Source organism: Lipotes vexillifer, unplaced genomic scaffold (assembly GCF_000442215.2).
Source record: "Lipotes vexillifer unplaced genomic scaffold, Lipotes_vexillifer_v1.1 scaffold510, whole genome shotgun sequence".
In the NCBI taxonomy this organism is placed as follows: Eukaryota; Metazoa; Chordata; class Mammalia; order Artiodactyla; family Lipotidae; genus Lipotes; species Lipotes vexillifer.
The window spans coordinates 227,527-248,653 of NW_006797594.1; the positions used below are offsets into that span (position 1 = coordinate 227,527).

Here is a 21,127-nt window from a genome sequence, read left to right on the forward strand (position 1 = left end):
AAAAAGATCTTGATGAACTTCAATAACATTTAACTAAATTAATCACATGTAGAAAGTGTAACAGCATTTTCTCCCAGCATTATTTCATATATGTTCTATTCCTTACCAATCTTATTATTGGTGCTACTAATATTTAAAATAGTGTAATTTATTAGCAATAATTCTCAAACATTATGAGTAAATAAAGGATATTAAATTGATCATTAATCTGAAACTAGAAAAGAAGTACAACACATGCAATAAAAAGGAAAACAAATACTGAAAAATGGATTCATTTGGTGCTTGATCATTGAGATGACTCTTCCAATTTGCAAAAGGAAAAACTTAGAAATATCAAAAGTAAGCAAACTATGACCTTGACAACTGGAGAGTTGAATGTATACATTAACCGAACATTTTAAAAGCTGAAGTTCTATCATGTTTAAGTGGAAATTCAGAGGATGGTGCAAATACACATTGAATCATTAGAAGGTTTCTTTACAGTCAGTAGAGAAATGCTAAGTCAGACAATGAAGGTGACTTTTTTGTCCCTTTTCTATTCCCGTCTTTGGTTTATTTTGGTTGGTATGAGAAAAAAAAGATTAAAATGAAATAAGAGAAAAAAGTTATGGAGCATTGAGCAAGATAAAGAATTTTGGGAGGAAAAAATAAGCCGTGTTCTTTTACTAGTGGAACATACAGTGTCTAATAAGAAATATAACTGTTTTTAGCATATATGAATGGGACAGTTATGAGGGTGGGTGTGATTGATACAAATGAAAGCAGCAGAATTAAAAAAGCTGAAAATGTTTCTCCATCACTATTGTTTAAACAACAACTTATATTCCCCAATGAAAGTGTACTTAAGAATTCTCTTTAATATATAACTTTTTAAGTGTGCATTGCTATGAAAGCTAAGCAATTCTAAAATTCTTTTGAGAAAACTGAAGCAGCAAGAGATTTGTAGTTTGAAAATTAGCCCTTCATTATGAAATTTCACCTTTTTTTGTCTTGGTTTCAGAAAAGATTCCACACAAAACAGTCAAGGTTGTCCAGAGGGAGAACTAAGGCTAAAGATTCCAAAGTGAATAGTGAATTGAAAATTCTGGAAAGTATCATGAGGCTAAGGAAAAATTTAGTGTATTGATTTGATGAATGCATTTACATGAAGACTGACAATATTTGATGAATGCATTTACATGATGATTGACAATACAGATTCCACTGACCAATATTTATGGGAAAGGGGTAGGGAAGGGGATTCTGGCAGCTTCTGCCTACTCTTTATGTGCTGTCCAAAGCCAGCTTTAGCAGGGGAGTGTTGAAGGACTGGGGCTGCATTAGAAAACGTCCTCTGGGCTGGCTCTCTGGTCTTGCTTTGAACTCTTGTTCATCATTATTTTATGTGGCAGCTTGTCTATGTGTTGGTGGAAGGAAAAAGAAAAACACAGGAGACTTGCCTTTACGTTCTAAATCAAAGCTCTGCTCTGCTGATTGCTGGAGTGGCTTTTCAAAGGTAAGGCAAGTGAGGACATTAAAATTCCTTGTTTCTGTGGACCAGGAGCTGAGGGTTATTATTTTTTAAATTCTCAATAGCAAAAAGAGCATTTTTCAGTGTATCTTAAGTTTACTGTGACACATCCCCAGTATTTTTTTTTTCAATTTGATTGGCATTTGCAGAAGATAAAGCAAGGTGGGTAAACGCTTCCAAGGGGAAAAGGGAACCTACAGAGAGGGTGTGAGGAGACGTCTCTCGTCATAGGATTTCAGAACCAGAATGAACCCGGCCATTGCCCCTAACACCCATTTTGATAGTGACCCAAGGTCCAAAGACATCAGTTGCCTAAGACTCCTATTCAGAAAGTTCTTTCTGGACCCTCCTCACTAGATTCCCACTCCTCCCTGTTTACCCTGCCCTATGCTGCCTCTAGCGTTAGACCGAGAAACTATAAAGAGTGGGGGCAGCAGAAGGTGAAGAAAAGCTAGAGAGGGTCGGAGAAACTCCTAAGGAGGCAAAAAGTGAAATACCTAGGTCAAGACGCTTGAATATTTATTTGCCTGGACAAAGAGAAGCAGCCCGCTCGCCCCAGGCCTTGCACAGAACAGTAGCTACTGCTGAATACCTGTGATGCTCATTTTCAACTTTGGAAGATCAGCTAGTCCCTTCCCTCTCGCCCTGCATACCTTCTACTCTTACCCAAGTGATTCTTTCCTTGAACATTGCGTGGGCTTGTTCTTAATAACACTCTTCCTCACCTGTGTCTTAGATGTCTCTCTCAACCCTCTCTCCCCTCGTAATTCCCAAATCGTTATCCTGGGTTTTCTTAAGCTGCAAACTCAAGCCACATTTAGATGGACAGGAAAGGTCGCTGGATTCCTTATTTCAGCGAAAATCCAGAGGATCACTACTGCCCTCCTCCCCCAGTTTAGACATACTAGGAAGACACTCAAAGATCATTTATGCAAGGAAAGGAATGCATTTTGTGGCCGCTGGTGGACAGCTAGAGAAAGCGGTAGAAGGGGGGACAAGGGACCGCACCTCTGCTTGTGCCGAAGCGCAGAGCAGGAACAGCCTGCACACGTTCACTGCCGCCCTGCCCCGGCGAAGGCGGGCACACTCACCAAGCGGCAATGGGCTGGTGCCGCGGGTGGGCAAAAGCAATGCGGCCGGTCTGGAGGGCGACGCGGAGGGTGGCGCTGGCAGCCTGAAAGGCTCTTTGTGCAGGCCTTAGGGGTGGAGGTGTACGTGCGAGAGGCGCCAGCAGAGCGGGAGCCGGGGGTTGGGGTTCTGGGACACCGCTACCTGCCACTCCGCGGCCGCGCTGGAAAGATCCGGGGTGTGCCGGCAGGGGGAGATGAGGAGGGGTGGGGTGGAGGCCCCTAGGTTTGGTCTTTGATTCCGGAGGGAAGACAGCAGCTTGGAGAAAGCAAGACGGAATCGAGGGGTTTGCCTCCCGCCCCCTCCCCGAGGTAGCGGAGACGTCGCGGCAGCCGCTTACCGGGCGCTCACGCAGCAGTCGGGGAACAGGGAGAGCAGCCCCCCGAGGCGGAACCTCCCTCCTGCCTCGGGTTACAGCCGCCCGGACCTGGGGAAGAGAAGCGGGTGCCGCGCGGCCCCCCTCAGCGCCCCGGCCGGCCGCGTGGCTTGCGGCTTATTTTCCCAGCTGGCAAGCGTCGCGCTGCAGACAAGGGAATGCCTGTGGTGAGTTGTTTATTTTGTTGAAGTTTGCGGTGGGCCAGAGGGACGTGGGGGGCGAGCGGCAGGCAGCGGCCGGGACTATTTTGTTTAGGTCTCCGTCCACCTGTGTGGTATAAATCAGCTAGCCTCGGGGCGGCGGGAACCAGGGTGAGAAAACCCCAGCCCTCCAAAAGGCCCTTTCTTGCCCCTTGTAGACCTAGAACCACCTTTACTTATCCACTTTTGGAATCGGCTGGATCCTAGCTAACACTACCCCCACGCCCCTGATCAGTGCTTCCCGACCCCGCTGCGAACAGGCTGGCGTTCCAAAGGGGAGTCAGCGCCCACTCCCCGGGACAGCTTGCTATTGAAGTTCCTCCCGGGTACCCTCCCCCGTTCCTTGAGGATAGGGGAGCTGAGGACTTGATACGAGGGGCTCTTGTGAAATTAGTGAGAACTTGTTTGGGCTGCTTCCGGCATGAAGTCGGTTCAGGGGTGTTGGGTCAGCCCATTAGTACAAACTGGGATTTGGGTTGGCCAGAGTTTCCCAGCCTGGAGGCTGGGGGGAAGTAAGCGGTTGGCTCCCGGCGGAGCTCAGAGGAACCCCCGGGGCTGATGGCAGTCGCGGCAGCGGCTGCGTTTGCCTGGAAGAAAAGCTTAAATACATTAGCGAGCTGGTAAAGCTTTTAAGGCCTTCTCGGGAATGAGTGGCTGGGTAATGAGAGGTTAATTTTGTTTGGAAGGGAAGGCTGCGCTGGTTTCCTGAGATAAATGGACAGGAAGCGCATTACCTCCGCGCGCTGGCAAGCGACTCCCAAATGCTTTTTGCACCTGCCGCTTTGAGCGGTGCGAGCCGCGGCTGAGCCCGAAGGGATCGCGGGGGCCGGTTGTATACGCTCGGGTGATGAGCCCCACGCACGCCCCAGGCCCTCTCCTTCCGGGGGCGCAGCGCTTACCCCTGGCTCTGGGACTCTCCTCTCACATCCAGGTCCTGCGTGTTCCGGAGCTCAGGGATCCCCTGATCCCGCCAAGGCCCCTCCAGGAACGGAAGGGTTAAGAATGATGTAAGTACAATACACAAGCTGCTTGCCGCTGGGCTGTCGGACTCCGGGCTCCTTCACCCCTGCCTTGCGTAGGGTGGACTGGGGAACAGCAGGGGAGCCTTTACTCTAAAATGGGTTGCACACATCGCAACCCCGGGTCTGATTCCTGGCTCCTCTGTCCCCGGTGATCTGTTAGAGACCTCGTGTTAGATTTCTGGAAATGGAGATTCTGTATATTAACAGGGGAACAGTTAAGACATCATGTAAAGGTTCAGGATAAGAAACCACATCTTGTTTAGAATCCATTAATGTTGCTGGCATGTGTTTTAATTCTACCCATTTTGCACGGATGCTTTGCTGTGTCCCCTAATTATACTGTTCCAGTCTCATCTTTTTTTTCCTGAAAACAAAGACGCAGGAGGAAAGAGTACAAGTGGCAAGAAACAGGGTGGATTTGTGAGTTGTGCAAGCTGTCACTTCACGATTTTTTTTCTGATTGAAATATAAAAACTTTTATAAGTCATCGATTTTATGTTTGTATTCTAGCTCCCTCCCCAGATTTTTCTTTGTAGAGTCTTAAAATCCTCCTTAACTTGCAGCATACTAGCTGCGAGAGTGGATGCGCTGTAAGTGACCATTCACTACGCTCTTGCTTCCCAAGCTGATTCGGGATCTTGCTAACAATCCGAATTTACCCCGCCAATGTGTCAACTAGACTAATGTCTTGAAAATAGGAACCACCTTGCGGTTTAATTGTGAAAATTAACATTTTCCTCTAGCAGGCTGAACACTTATGCAGCAATAAAAAGTGAATTGTTAGGCGTATAAATATTAAGCTTGTCAAATTTTACAACAGAGGAGCAGTAAAGTGCCTTAGAAAAAATGAAGTTTTTCCTCTAAAGAACAAGAGCTCCATTTCAGGACACCAGGATTTGCAGTGACTCGAGGGTGCCCTCTGTTGAGAAAATCTAGAGCATCCGTGTACTTAAGGAGCAGGATGTAGGAGGGAGAAGAGGAAAGGCGAGGAAATTATAGAAAATCAGGAGTGAAAAGACTCAAACTAAACTGAATTTGATTCTTAACTCTTGGTTATGTGTTTTAAAGTATTGTCAATAAAGTAGGATGCTTCTTTCATAGGGGTCGAATTAAATCTTGGGTTAAGGAAGAAGAAACATCTTACTGTTAGTCTTTGCTAGCAAAATACTTTGAAAGATAGTGTTCACATTTGATTACTATTTAAAAAACATCATTATTTCATTAACTTGATTTCATTTGTAATATGTAGTAATTGTAAGAGAGTAAATTTTTGATTTAACAGTATTTACAACACAGTATCATCTAAAAATCATATCAGATAACTCCCCCCAAAAAGTCATTTCTCCAGGCAACTCTGAAGCTACTATTAAGCATATTATAGATACACACAAGGTTTGGATTATATCTTGGGCAGTGAAAGGTGTGTTTACCACTTGAGTCATCATAGTACGTAATAAGTAAGCAATGAAAAGTTGCGGTAAAAATAGATAGGCATCCTTCATTAGGGACCTAGTGGTTTGTATAATTCAGAATGCGTCTAATGGGTAAGGTGGAGCGTTGGAAGGTTTGTCCTCAATTATCCTGGTCCATTGATTAGCACTTTTTAACATGTTGGAATATTAACGTGTCCGTGGTTGACACGAAATTCCTAATTAGAGATTCTAAGTAATGTAGCAGGTAGGGTTGCAGATTGTGACTTGGATATCAGTGAATTTAAAATGGCAGCCCTTTGCCGTTTGGAGAAGGGCAAAGACAAGGGCAGTACGAAGTGGCTCCCGGCCTTTGAGGCCATTCTTGAGATTAGATACCACTTCACACCTACTCATAACAAATTAGAACCTATCATCAATCTCACAACACGCTTTCCTGTATCTCCACTGGCAACCTCTTTTCTGGCAGACAATTGGTTTTCCCTCATTTTTGGATCCATTCAATCGCAAAAGTAGAAACCGACCTGCCATTGGGTTAATTTGCTAATAGACGATGAAAATTTGTGGAAAAGCCACTGAGCAACAAGAAATCATGGCATAATTATTCTACACTGCATTAAAAACTCACTATCCTCTTTAATCTAATTACACTGTAGCCGAACACGTTGAAGTTCGCCCGCTCTCAGACCCCTTCCCGCAGCTTTCAGGAAGGGAAATGTCAAAGGAACAAGAACACCGGAGCCTCGCACAGCTGCCAGCGAACTCCGCCGGGAGCTGGCGGGTACCTTCCCAGCCTATCCCATTTGCTCCGGACCGTGGGTCACATTCGGATTTCCAGCGCGACTGGGTGCTAGCTTTACCAAAAGTCCGCAACAGGCTAGGAACGCGGTTCCGCAGATGTGATTGGCTACGAAGGGACCTGCCGCAAGCCAGTGCCGTAGCTGGAGCTGGAGGGACAGAGTGGGGGTGATGAAAAAGAAATTTTTAATAAAAGTCATGGAGGGAGGTTGAACCTGATCACATTAATTCAAGGAGAGGTCAAAGGCCGGTGCCTTTGTAACGACGCCAGGACAAAGTTGCTGTCGCCTGTTTCAATTGGGCGCGAGGAAACAGTAAATCGCAGAAGCGGGTGGAGGGAGAGCAGAGGAGGGAGCCACAGGGAGGCTGGGCCCGGGCGCGAAAGACAGGACTCGCTGCGGGCGGACGCGGAACTCGAACTACACTGGGCAGGCAGAAAGAGGGAGGAGGCACGGAGGGGCGGACGCTTTGGGCCCTACGAGTGGCGGGCTGGGCCCAGAGCGTCCGCCTCTCAGCCAATGGAGATAGAGGGAGGGGCGAGGCTGTGGTGGGGACGACTCGGATTGGCGGGTGTAGGGCGGGCGGGGCGGCAGTGAGGGGCTGAGATTGATTGAGAACTGGGCTGACGCGGAAAGATATCCTGGCCGGCGGTGGCGCTGGTTGGAGCTGCGTGCTCCTCCTTTTCGCCCACAGCCGAGTTCCACGCCTGGTGAGCCCACGCTGGCCGCGGCCAGGACGCCCGCGCGCTGCAGGTCGGGCCCCTCACTCGCTCACGGTCTTTGTGTCTTCTCTTCCGCCCCTTCTTCCTCCGCCCGCCGCCGTCTCCGGCCGCCACGATGCCACTGCGCCCTGTTGCCGCCGCCGCCAACTCGCTCCGCCCGCGGCGCACTGCTCGCTGCGGCGGTGGCGGCGGCCCGTGTTCGACGCGGGCCTGAAGGAGGAAGAAGAGGAAGCGAGGCGCGTCCTCCGGCCCATGCCGCAGCCACGGCCCGGGACCCGCCACGGCGCCCGCGCCGCCGCCCTCGCCGGAGCCCACGAGACCTGCATGGACGGGCATGGGCTTGAGAGCAGCATCTTCCTGCGCCGCCGCCGCCGCCCTCGCCGCTGCCGCCGGGGCTGAGCAGCGCCCCCGCCCCCGGCTCTGCCCGCCGCCCCTGGCGCTGCTGCTTCTGTTGCTGCTCAGCCTCGGGCTGCTTCACGCAGGTATGAGGCGCGCGCGCGAGGGGAGCCAGCTCTAGGGCCGAATGCTTTGTTCCCCGACACCCCTGGTCCCGTACGCGCTTGCCGGGCGGAAGGCGGCGTGGCGCGACGGGGAAGGCCTCACTAGCCCCTGCCATGCACCTTAGCTGGGCTCGCGGGGCGGCGGCAGGAACACACCCGCTGACCGAGCGGAGCGCCCGGGGCACAGAGGAGAGGCCTCTTCCCCTCCCTCCCGCCTTCCCAGCCTTCTGCTCGGACCGTTGATAAATCTCCCCTCCAACAGCCACTTATCAAAGATGTAGCGGGCGGGGGCTGCGCACCCGAGACAAATGTTCCGGATGCTTTATTGCTCTCTGCATTGGTGTTTACTGAAAGTCAGGCTGGGATCAGGTTTCCGCAGCCGCCGCCTTCTCGGTGGGGTGACTAGAAGCCTTGTGCTGCTTCTCTGGAGTTGGGGGTGGCGGCGAGGCGAAGAAATCGCACCAGATGGAAAGATTTTCACCAGAGCTGGAAAACCTGGGGGATAATCTCGAAGTAACTTAAACTTTTTTAAACTGGGATTTCTTTCATATTTGCGAAAGCTGCTTTTAATTCAGCTTTCCACCTCTTTGGAAAAACTCGTGCTTTGTGGCTAAGCCGCGTGTTTTCGGGTTCCAGGAGAGGTTGACAGATGTCTTGCCTTCTGGAGGTTTGGCGCTTCCCCTATGGAAGCAGCGGTGAGGAATCTGTTCTTAACGAAGTAAGCCTCCTTCGTTCTTCTTAGCAAAGATGAGCCTTTTAGCATGTTTTAACCTACTTTTCTTTTTAAAGTCGTTTCATTAACACGGTGTTATATGTGAGTTACATTTCACTAAAGCTGGGGGAAAAATCTAGGACCCTCTTTACTAATAAGTACCACTTCTAGGAGCAGGTCTAGACAAAAAAATTTTTTTAATACCAAATTGAAAGATAATTTATCTTGTAGTTTGAGCACACTTCGAGCATTAGGTAAGTTTTCCTTCGCGATCTTTTTGTCCTGTATTTGTAGGACAACAGTCACAACGCTCTGATCTGGAGAATACTGAACTTTAATGCCACCCAACTGTACGGAGTAATTCTTATTTATTTACTAAGTCATAGCAGCAGTGTTAAAAATCCAGGAGGTCTTTTAAGTAATGGGGAAAAAATGTGGCATTTGAGGAGGCGACTTAATTTACTTTGCATAACTTTGCATCGTGATGTAACAGCTGCATTTTAACACTGTCACTTGTGGAAACAGACCGAGGTCTTAATAGAGAGTGTAAATAGCAGGTTTTACAATGATTAAGGTTTTAAATTAGTGACTTTAGAACCTTAGAAAATAAAGTCAGTTTTCTTATGGTTACATGGAAAATTTTTTATGACGTGTCAAAAAATCTACTCAGGGGAGGGTTTTGTGTGAAAAAAATAAGTGTCCATAATGTCAAAGTGTAGGTTTCTTGAAATGGAAATTGAAGTGGTAGGCAGGACTGTGTCCCTCTTGACTACTTGGATATCGTTTCCTTTAGTTGCCATTGGGTCCTATAACAGGATTGGAATGTGGTCCTTGAAGATTTCTTCGCTTGCCCATGAAAGGCCTAAGAAGTTGGTTTAAAAGTTTAGAAAATTAAGGTGCCTTAGTTCAAGAACTTGGAATGTGAAACTCCTCTCAGTGTCCTAATGTGCTCACGCTGAAGTCACCATTAGATTCTACCCAGAGTTGCTGTGGTGAGTGATATCTGTGGACAGCTTGTTGGAATGGAGCAGTTAATCTGGTTATAGAAAAGAGGGCTCCTTTTTGAGAGATTTCTTTGAAGAGCAGTGCTATTGAAATGCAGGGGTTGTTTCTCCTCAGAGTAGGGAGCCTAGCCGAGTGCTCTTTACAGATGGGCTACCATATGTTTGATGCCTGGATCCATATAATTTGCCTCTGCACCCCATATGCCTCTGCATTTCACTTAATTCACTTCAGCATATCTGATTTCTTTTATTATAAACTGGTGATTGGGCTGCAGATTGACACGTGCAGTCCGGACACTGAGGAAACTGTCTTGAATGGTGAGGTCTTTATGTCTGGATCATTAATGAAAGCTGTAGACCCACAAATCCCTTAGTAAGTTTCATTTACCAGAATGAAAATACTGTCACATCATAGATGATCTGATTTGTAAAATAGATCTGTAGCTGCAGATTTTGAATTCTGCCCTTGGGAAATGAAAAGAATACTTTTATTCACTTTTTTTTTTTTTTTTTCCTTAAGCAAACCTCTGCACTTCCTGAATGGAGATCCAATATGGGAGTTCCTTGCTTACTCACACACTTCATGGCCTTCTTGGCTGCATCCTTGAAATTGTTTCTGCTCTGCATTGTCTTGGTATTTTGACAGGAGGCTTACTTTACCGCCTATAACAGGCAAAGTGCTCATTGTCATTATAAATTCATGAAGCCTGGATGTTTCTGGGTGTATGCTGCAAATTAGTCGTTATAAAGGAGCCTGTGATGGGGCTGAAACTGCTGACCCAAATGCACTTTCTCTCTATTTAGCCCTCCTCCCTCCCATCATCTCTATTCAAAAAAGTCTGTTAGAAACCTCATCCAAAACAAAGGAACCCAAGGAGTTCTGTTTTATGTGATTTCTCAAAGGAATCAGCACCCACCTGCTATGAAAAAGCGAGGGGGGGAGGAAGGAAAGGAACAAAAAAGAGCTGGGAATCTAAATTCTGCTTTTCTCTTTCTTTCTGAACAGTTTCATCTGCATTTCCATGCTGGTCTTCTGATATTTTATGACTATTTGAAATAATTATTAGTAAGTGTATGCATGGCTAGATTTTATAGGCCATAAAAAAGAATAGGCACTGCAAGTTTAGCAGAAAGTTCTTGTGCTGTCATTTATATGTTGTCCAAGAACTGTTCATTACTGAGTGATCTTGGCCCATATTTTATTTTCTTGCTTACTGCTTACTGTGAAGCTGATTTTAAAAGAAATACTGTAGTTACGTCTTTTTTTAAGCTATCAAGTACTGTCTTGAGAATCAGGCATTTAGTAGAGATGTGACATGTGGAGGAATGAAAACAGGATTTGAGGAAAGGCACCATGCTCTGGGCTTCATACTAGCTGTTTACAGTCCAGCCAGGTCAAGGCCTTTAGTGCCCCTTTGTCTTGATTTTCCCATCTGTAAAATGGGTTTAATACCATTTTTGGGGTTGTTGGTTGGTTGTATTTTTTGTTCGCATTTTTGCTTTTTTGAGTAAAAATAGTTGAAAAATGATTTGATCTACTTTATAGAGAGGAATTCTATAAATATCAACTTTGGAATGAGCAAACATAAAAGGGACCAAACACATCAAGGTGTATTTGATTTTTTTAAGTGCGACTTAGTGATAGCTGTAAATTCATAGCTCCAAAATATTAAAATATTTTAATCTTGTCTTTTACTCGTGTTAAATCAAATATCCAGTCTTGACTATATTTTCCCCTTTTTGGTTTTTGAAATTTAAGAATGGTTGGGGAAGTGCCTTAAGAGGTCATTTCCTGCCCTTTGTTTCCCCAGCTGATGCCATGAGCAGATTACAGGCTATTTTATTCAGATTTAAAAGCAGTTTACTACTGAAAAGATTAAAATATCTTTCTAAGATGATTATTAGGGTTAGTTTTAAGTCTGTATCAGATAAATTACTAAATCTTGATATTATCCTGAAGTTTTGTTATGCCTAAATCTTGAATAATTATACATTTAATAATACTCTACTGACTGATTCCCCCCCCCCCACAATAGATATTTTATGCCTAGAAAAGATCACAGAGTTTACTATAGAACAACCTACTCATTTCTCATATGAGGAACCTAAGACTTGACATTGAGGCTCCTCCATGGTTGAGAGACCTATAAAGGATGTGCAAGTAATACAAATACGCGTTACAGTTCATTTGTATAAAATTTGAGGTGGATGATAAAGAAAATTATTTTTCTTTTCAGTAATTCTGGTGTTCCCATTTTAAGGAATATAGTGTTAAACTGATTGGGGCACACCACTGACCTAGTCTTGGCAGTTCATTGTGTTTTTTGTGCTTTGAGAGATTTTACAAATTTTTATATGAGAAGCTAGGGGCAAACCATAATTTGAAAACTGACTTTTTAAATAGTAGGGCAGTAATCACATGATTTTTCATTACTTCATTTTAGCTTGACTTAAATCATTAAGTTAATGTGAATAAATCATTAAGTTTATGTGAATTGTTGATTTAGGGAAAAAGTAGTTTATATATACTGTAATAATTCTGTCTCTAGTTCTGTTTCTGGAAAAAAACATAGTTGGTGGGATCACCTGTCAGTGTTATGTACTTTTTGATTTAGTGTACTTTTACTGGTGAACTGTTTAGGAGCTGGAATCCTAGTGTGATTGATGTTATGGGATAAGTGAATACCTAGCTTGGTCAAATCAATCACTTCATTTTTTTAAGGGAACATTTACACTTTGTATTGATAGAAACCAGGAGATTAAGTGTTAATTTATATGCAATTTGTTGATAAACATTCCTCAAGAAATGCAGAATAACTTAGTACCTGGATTTTTTCCTGATATTCTTTGCCTATAGCCATAGTAGAATCCGGTAAAGGTGTTTTAACTAATCATGCTGTAATTTAAGAGTTTCCCCTCCCTGAGGTGTGCAGGCTTTACTCGTGGTTTTGTTCATAGACAGTGATTTCCAAAGCAAATTACTTATGCAGTTTTCAAAATCAAAACAAAGTTCATATCTTTGACTTGGTCTTAAAGCAAAGACATCTTTCTCAAAATCTAAAAACAATAGCAAAGTTGATAAGATATTTCATTTACCATTCCCTTGTAATTTTACCCTAAGAACACTGGGTTAGACAGACTCCTGTTCACTCACAATGGCTCATGCTTTAGTTTCAAGTTAATTAGCTGCATGCAGTGTTTCTCCCAGTGGCTTACTTTGTGAGAGGCCAAGAAGCACAATACAACCCTATTTCTGAAGGCCTTCTTAAAATAGGAGTATATGAAATAGAACAAACAGTTCCCAGAGGAGAATGTCATTTTCTCATATAGCTCAGGAAGTTGTGAAACATTTAAAAAATGTTTGTTCTTATCTTCTTTCTCATAGGTGACTGCCAACAGCCAGCCCAATGTCGAATACAAAAATGTACCACGGACTTTGTGTCCCTGACTTCACACCTGAACTCTGCCATTGATGGCTTTGACTCTGAGTTTTGCAAGGCTCTGCGTGCCTATGCCGGCTGTACCCAGCGAACTTCAAAAGCCTGCCGTGGTAACTTAGTATACCATTCTGCTGTGTTGGGTATCAGTGACCTCATGAGCCAGAGGAACTGTTCTAAGGACGGACCCACATCCTCCACAAACCCTGAAGTGACCCATGACCCTTGTAACTATCATAGCCACGCGGGAGCCAGAGAACACAGGGGAGGGGACCAGAACCCTCCCAGTTACCTTTTTTGTGGCTTGTTCGGAGATCCTCACCTTAGAACTTTCAAGGATCACTTCCAGACATGCAAAGTGGAAGGGGCCTGGCCACTCATAGATAATAATTATCTTTCAGTTCAAGTGACGAATGTGCCCGTGGTCCCTGGATCCAGTGCTACTGCTACAGATAAGGTAAGTGTACTTTTTTCTTCTTTCCTATAACTTTCAGCGTTTGATTCTTCAGACAACTTTTGAAGTGTGATACAAAAGACCTAGTTTAAAAGGAGCTTCTCTTGGTCATCTTGGCATGCAGGGTGGATGGAGGATTAAATGAAAATTACTTGGTAAAAAAATTTCTCAGTGGAATTCTAGGGCTTATGTAAAATGTGGGTCTAAATTTAAATAGGCAGTGATATGAAAAATAAAAAGTAAACATTGAAGTTGGGTTCTCTAGGGAAAAGGCAGGCTTGCTTAATGAAAAAAAGTTCTTTTTTTTTTCAGTGGTGTCATTTTTAAGTGCAGATGTGTGTGGCTCTTGAAGAAACCCATGTTCAGATTTATCAGATGACTGAAATGGGTGTTCTGAATAAAGAACGCTATGAAGCCAGAGGCAGTAACCCATCAGGAAATTTTATTGGGAACTTGGAAGCTATAGTAAAATGTAATGGCTATAAGCCAGCTTCTCAGTGGCAAGCCCACAGTGGTGTTTTAGTTCCTAACCTAGTGGTGACCAAGGAAGCTAAGAATTGGATATTGCAGAGCAGTGCTTTATAACCCCATGTAATCTCAGGATAAAAATGTAAGTCAGCCCGAGGGGGAAACTGACATAGTTAAGTTAAACTTACCCTGTCTAGCTGCCAGTGTATGTGGTTGTTGTTTGTTTTAAAGAAACTAATACTGAATAGAGATCCTCTAAGCCAATTTTAAGGCACCAGTGTCTTAGTGCAAGTAGGTGGAGAGGAGCTATGACTGGCTTTCCAGTTGCCAGTCCGAGCTTATTCAGGTGTTAATAAATAAAGCAGTCAAAAAGGGTTGTCCATGAAAATAGTGTCCCAAGTAAGCAGCTCCTTCACCGTCTCCTCCAACCACAAAATCACACGTATAGGTTTTCTCATCTTGCCTGATTTCCTTTGTTTATCTTTTCATCAGTTGGTTTAGACTAAAATATAATTGACAGGGAACAAGCTTTTATAATACGACTGTTCTTTTGATTCCAGGACACCTCCCTTGCCTCCAGACATATGTGGCATAGTTATTAAGTGAATTTAAATTATTTTACTTCACATTTTGTGGAGGGAATTTTACAGCACCTCCAGGGATGTATGGAGACACCCCGGGGGTGTCACAAATCTAAGATTAGAAGTCATTGCTCTGAACAAAGACTATTACATCGATCTAGACATCTTAGGGGAACTTAAAACTATTTACACTTCAACTCCCAATAAAGCCCAAGCTTACCTTTCCAAATCTTTTATCTCAAACTTTTCTTCCTCTGTGACTTACAAGTATGCAAGTAATTTTTCCTATCTGTATATTAAAATATGTATTTGCTGTATGTTATGATATGAAGTTAATATAATTATGAAGTCATAAGACAAGCCATGGGCAAAAAATCCATCATTATTGCAGTCATAGGATATAAAACCTGGGAATAGTCTTTGGAAAGACATAACACTGAAAATTCAAGAAGACAGTTCCATTAGGAATGTAGAAAATCATCATAATCATTGTGTAAATAATTGAGGGCTTGGAGTGGTATCCTTCAAACGATACTTTTGAGATTAATAAGTGCTGTGTGCATGGGAAAATACAGTTGACCCTTGAACAACATGGGTTTGAACTGCACCAGTCCACTTACGTGGATATTTTTCCAGTTAAATACTACAGTACTACATGATCCATGGTTGGTTGAATCCTTGGGTGCAGACCTCTCGATACGGAGGGCAAGCTATAAAGTTATCTGTGAATTTTCAACTTCACAGGGGTCTTTGCCCCTAATCATCCTGTTATTCAGGGGTCAGCTATATTGTTTCTTTTCACAAGCCCAAAGTTTTGTTTTCCAAGCCTTCCATCCAGTCACATGTCACTTCTGTTTGGTGTTCAACCTTTCAAAATTTTATACTTTGTACTGATCATGTTGAAAATATTTGGGGACAACTGGTTACCTTATGCGTATTAACATTATATAAATGGAACAGTTGACACTGAAGTACTTTAGATCATTCTATTTCAGTTGTGGTTGAATCTCATAGTTTTTAGCAAATAAATAAATACAATTTGTTTTCTCCCTCACTTTGGTAAGGATCAAAGATTTTACCCATTCCAGAAAGGAGAGGGGAAAAATTATCCTCTAACATAAATTCAAGCAGACAGTGAGAATGTTTGGTCTTTAATTGCACTATTGGAAAGTATTTCCCCACATCTGGTGACCATGCTGTTCAGCAACAAATTACTCTATGACCTCTAGTAGTTGTTTTTTTCCTTCTTCTTTTTGTAACTCTCTCCAAAGCCCCCAAAAGCATCTGGAAGGTTACTGTAGAGGGCCTGTCTCCATGTTGGTATGGCTTCTGCTGGTGAAACCAAACAAAGGCCTAAAATTTTGCACTGCAATTTCCTTTTACCAACCGAGGGCCAAAATGAAACCTTTTAAAAATTCTAAGCAATGAAAAAATGATGGCAATAAAAATAAAAGCAATAAGACAAAAAAGTACATAAGAAATAAGTTCCAAAAAAGATCTAATTTTTTTTCCTTGATGTCTACTGTAATACTGTTTTCAAGAAACCTTTAAGAAGAATTTTTTATATGAGTCCCAGCTTTACTGAGACCTTAAACACATACATAGACCAGCCATTGGATAACCTAGCACTGCACATTGCAGATACTGTGTCATCCTGTGGTCAAGCATTTTTAATGACCTATGTGCTCAGTGTCACTAGATTTAAAGACTGACCAGTGATGTCATATCATAGAGGCTGGCTGTTTGTGATGCCAAAATTATAGTATTTAAGCAAACATTCATTTCATCACCTTCAGCACTAAACTGAAGCACTAGACTCAGGTGTTTTGCTCAGGGAAGTCCCTAAGGCAACTCAGTCCTGGTAACCTGGCTTCTTAAGCAAGTCATCTTCAAGGCTGTCTTTGTGAGCTCTACCCACCCCTAAACACCCACGTTTCAAACCTCATCACGAAAAGACAAAGCTTGGGGGAAAAAAAATCTGAACTACAGAGACTCAAGGGGTCATTTATTAGCTAAGACTTTTCCTTATCCACATGGCAAGCAGTGAGTGTAGGGCAGCAAGACCTGCAATGCTTGACAGTTTGGCCTCATCTTCCCTTGTCTACTTTCTCTCCCCCTTCCCTGGGAAACGTCGGTCATGCTGCGTGCAGGTATGCCTTCTCAGGGCCGCTGGGTTTGTCGTGCCCTCCACCAGCCTGTTGGAGATCCCTTCCCAGGAGTCTGTATGGTTGGCCACCTTGCCAGCTAGATGTGTTCCTAAAGGGGAGACCAGGGCTATTTTTTCATCTCTCCCTGCCCTGGGGCTGCCAGGGTTCCTGGCATACCTGCACACCTCTGCTGAGATCCATGTCAGCTCTGGGCCACCTTCTATACCTTTGGCTGTAAGGGGCAGCTTCTGGCCTGCAGGCACTCTGCAGGAGAGAGATGAGAGAGGGGGCAGGCTTAGAACTGGCAGCGCTGGCTACATGGGAAGAAAAGCAGTTTCTGTTTGGGGCTGGGGGTGGGGGAGGGGACACAATGCCAGTATCTCTCCTGGGCCTCACACAGGTAATTAACCAGGTCATCTGTGGGGATGCTGGGCTTCTGTACCTTCTCTTCCACATTCTCTTTGCCAGCCTCTCAACTCCTTTTTACTTCATTCTGTGTATCTATGTATCCCTGTTTATGTGGATTTAATAAGGAATTGTATATGCCATGATTACAGAAGGTGATTTTGGTATAAATTATTTTATGAAAGGATTCTGCACTTTACAAATGTATTCCTAGTAACATGTATTAAAAGCACCAATCTTAGGCTTCCCTGGTGGTGCAGTGGTTGAGAGTCCGCCTGCCAATGCAGGGGACACGGGTTTGTGCCCCGGTCCGGGAAGATCCCACATGCCGCGGAGCGGCTGGGCCCGTGAGCCATGGCCGCTTAGCCTGCGCGTCCAGAGCCTGTGCTCCGCAACGGGAGAGGCCACAACAGTGAGAGGCCCGCGTACCGCAAAAAAAAAAAAGCACCAATCTCTCAGGTGCATTTAAAATGATTCCTTTAACCAAAAAATTTCAAGGATGAATTTATTACACACCTAAACAATGGCAATATTTTTAAAAATTATTCTGTACAAATAATTGGTATACCTTTGCTTTGTTTTTCCTTTTGTTTTAACGTAATCATGTCCTTTCTCATCACTCTAGCTTTTGTATGCTGTTCTTCAAACTCAGTGAAACAAAACTGCAAGTAGGAGGGGAGATTGAGATGACTGCAGGTCCTTTTATAGATCTTCAGATTTTTCTGTACTTCATCCTTTAGTGAGAGAAGGTGGTTTATCTGCAGGCAGTTTGACTTTGGGGAAGAGGTGTGTTCTTTGTGCTTGACCAAGCCAGGTGGCTGTTGAACGGGTACTCTGAGGTGCCTTGTAAATTCTTGCTGCTGCCATGGGCCACCAGCTCCCAGTGACCCCATGGGCAGTAGCTTTCAGTGCCTATCCAAAGCATGGTAAGAGACCCTGTCTTTGAAAGTCCATAATTATCCCTAAGTCTCGAACTCTAGCTGCTTTCTGGGAAATTTCCTGAAAACTTCCACTGGTTGATGATACTAGAGATACAGGAAGACTTAGTCCCTTTGACCCATTCTTGCTTTCTGTCTTCATCAAACTGTATAACCCAAGGTGTTCCCTGATGATAAAATACTCTTCACTTGTAGGGTCCTAGAGCATGATTGGATCCTGTGCTCCTTTCTGATGCCCCTTAGCATGAACTGTTGTTCGACAACCAAATGTGGGCATGTAAACCAATGTTCTGGGTCATTCTCTGTTGGTTACAAAATCAGAGCAGACGCGCCTGCATTGCAAAGGCTTTCCACTGTCTTTTTTAGGCATATCTTTGGATCAAGGTTTGGAAATCTGTCCTCTCTTGACCCTAGGCCTAGTGCATTTTTTTGTAGCCAAGTTTTTGTAATCAATTATGTTTTTAGTATCTTCATGGAGACAATGTGAGCTACACAGTGGTGATCATTCTTATTTTTGTGGACTAAGGAAGATGCCTTATCATTCCCTCTGCCAGATTGTGTTTTGAATACATGGACACTGTGCTTACAGTGCAACATTGTTACAGAAGGGACACGTGGCAGTTTCTTTGAGAATATAGAGCCCTTTCCTTCCAGAGAGCACAAGCTGTCTTGCAGATACATTGTAACTAATCCTTAAAATCTGAGGTTGCTCTTTGTTTTGTTATGATTATCTGTTATGCAGCTAATTCTTGCCATCTTTTTAAGATTTGCATCTTGTCATGGTCCTCCTTGTTTTGCAGAAATGCTAAAAAAAAAAAAAAAGTTATAACACCAGTTGAGGCATATTGCGGAACAGATGGGAAAGAAGTTTGCAGTTGTAGCTCCCAGCTCGTATACTGTATTCATTGATCTGATAAAACGTATGATGTGGTGCTGCATTTGAAACACCCAGCATTAAATGGCCTATTGTGCATGGGAGATGCAGAGGTGAATGTTGTCTCTGCCTCAGTCTAAGCACATAACTAAACTTTGCAGCAGTCAGTGGAGAATTATGGGGTTTGTGTGGGGGGGGAAAAAGCCATCTGCAGGGTTTCTTCTTAGAACATTGGTGGCCCACATTATAAGCTGGTTCCAAGTGCTGCGAGTTGCCTCGGGTGTCAGAAAGGACCAGGAGGTTGGGCCAGAGAGATGGGCTGCTGTACCCAGGGCCTGACTGTCCCCTCTGGTCACCATCACAGGTCAATGTTCTTACTCCTAGGATTTGTCACAGTCTGCCTTTTCACTTCCCACTGTTCAGGTGGCCCCTCACCTGCACCCAGGTCTCCTCACTCCTGTATACCCTAGCAGGCTCTAGAACCCTGGCTGCCACTGTTGAAAGGTTATTGATCTTTGATTTAATACCAGAAAGCTTTCTAGGGAATTTGACCATCAGTGTCACCAGTTCTTAGTTAAAATCATTTTTTCAGGGTTCCATCCTTTAAGACACATGAAAGCATGTCTTAGATAACCTTATCGTCCCTGAATTTATTTATTGTAGAGATAATATTGAAACATTAAAGAATAGTTTTTAGAAAAGAAGAAATCAGCTATAATTCCAGGTGGTAGTATTCCTATTTGTCCTTTGCTGTTTCCTGCATAGCTCTCGTTTGTACTGGATTGTAAGGTCTCAGGCCCAGAAACTATTCAGCTTTGCTTCATAGAACTATATGAAACTTCAGCAGATTGCCTGGAGGTTAAAGTATATGTGGGCAAAGGAAGCAGAAAAAGAAGGAGAAATTATTAGCTCCATGATGTATCTGTAAGTGTGAAAGATCATTTTGTAAGGTGAAAATGGGCCTGCCTTGTTTATTCTTTATGCTGTACTTTCCAAACAAGATACACCTTTATATTGTTCATACAGATTCATGTACTCTGGGTAATGAGTCTTTTATCATCTTTCTTTTCTCTGGAATAGAATGAAGAAACACAGAAGATGTTAGTGGAAACTGTCTAAAAATGTATAAAATTTGTGTCTGTGTATCTTGACAGTTTTATATTTTGAATCTCTCTGTGCCGCTCCCTCTGTCCCAGATGTGGTTTGGAAGGACAAAAAGGACCTTCGTAATCCCCCATTTATAAGTGAAATTAACCCAATGCCTGCCTGAGCCAGCCAGGATTCCATAGGAGTGCTGTGGGCCTCTACTCCTTTAAAACAAATCCACACTCCTTCATAGTTTAAACCAGAGGCAGGAGGCCAAGTCTGATGCACAGCTGAGAGTTAGAACTTGTTTTTCTGTCACATTTCCAAATGTTTCTCTCTGCCCTGTTAAATTTTCTTTGAGTTAACATTTTGAGAGGAAGGGGCAAGAAGGAAACATTGGATGGTTGGTACTTTTTTTGTTGGCTTCAATTAATGCTAACCAAACAGTTTCTGCCTGTACGGAATGTGGGATAGTTACCTACAGTGTTGAACAATGAAAAATGCTACCTTACCCATTTTGTCTTTATTTGCTTTGACTGTAGTAGAACTTGCTCTTCCACTGTTTTGAATTTTGTGTTCTCATGGGTGGGGTAACTTCAGGACTTCTTAAACTGCTCAGCTTGTCAGTAAGTAATAACAAGAATAGCAGTACCCATCTAAGATGCAGAATTTAGCTGGAGAGCCTTGTAGTGAAAACATGATGCTGTTGGGTCTAGAAAGAACTTCAGGTGAAGTTGGGTCTGTGGAGAGAGGAGCTCTGTATGTACCAGTTAGCTGGTTATTTTAAGAGTTGGAGCCCAAAGTACCTTTGCTGCTGCTGGTGGGGTTCTTTCAGTGTTGGAACTTAGTATACACACTGTGGATAGAATTGATGTGACAGCATTTAAATACACTTCCCATCTGCTCTGCATGTGCTCCTGAAAAGGGGGTCAGGGTTTAATCTTTCCGTCTAAAGGTGTGCGTGAGTACACACATAAGCACACATGTGCATTTATGTGGTGTCCATGCTTTCCCCACTCCCTGCCTCAGGAAAATGAAGACAGAAGGATATTGTTTTGTAACTTTCCAGTTAACTGGCTTCTTGGAATATATGGTCACTGCCTCTAACCACCTTGTTCCTGGGCTTTGCTTTTTTTTTAATAGCCCTGGGAACCTGCAATTGAACCTACAAGTGACAGAGTGTGAGTGTATTGTGGACACCTTCAAGCCCTTTTGCTTTTTAAATCACGAAAACTGAAAAATGATCAATGAGACTGTGATTTCCTAATCCCCATTGGTTTGGGAAACAGCTGTGTTGAACCCTGGCCCTGTGCCCATCCCCCCTCTCTCCCCCTGG

The 21,127-nt window shown here is 43.8% G+C and overlaps 1 protein-coding gene across 1 annotated transcript in view; it reads left to right on the forward strand.

Annotated features, from left to right (window-relative positions):
• Positions 1-4,151: 4,151 nt before the first annotated feature.
• RGMB (repulsive guidance molecule BMP co-receptor b) overlaps positions 4,152-21,127 on the forward strand; it is a 24,100-nt gene continuing 7,124 nt past the window's right edge. The window contains exons 1-3 of the mRNA XM_007469731.1: positions 4,152-4,221; positions 7,402-7,667; positions 12,787-13,295. Coding sequence (XP_007469793.1) covers positions 4,217-4,221; positions 7,402-7,667; positions 12,787-13,295 — 780 coding nt within the window. The 5' untranslated portion in view covers positions 4,152-4,216. The remainder of the gene's footprint in view (positions 4,222-7,401; positions 7,668-12,786; positions 13,296-21,127) is intronic.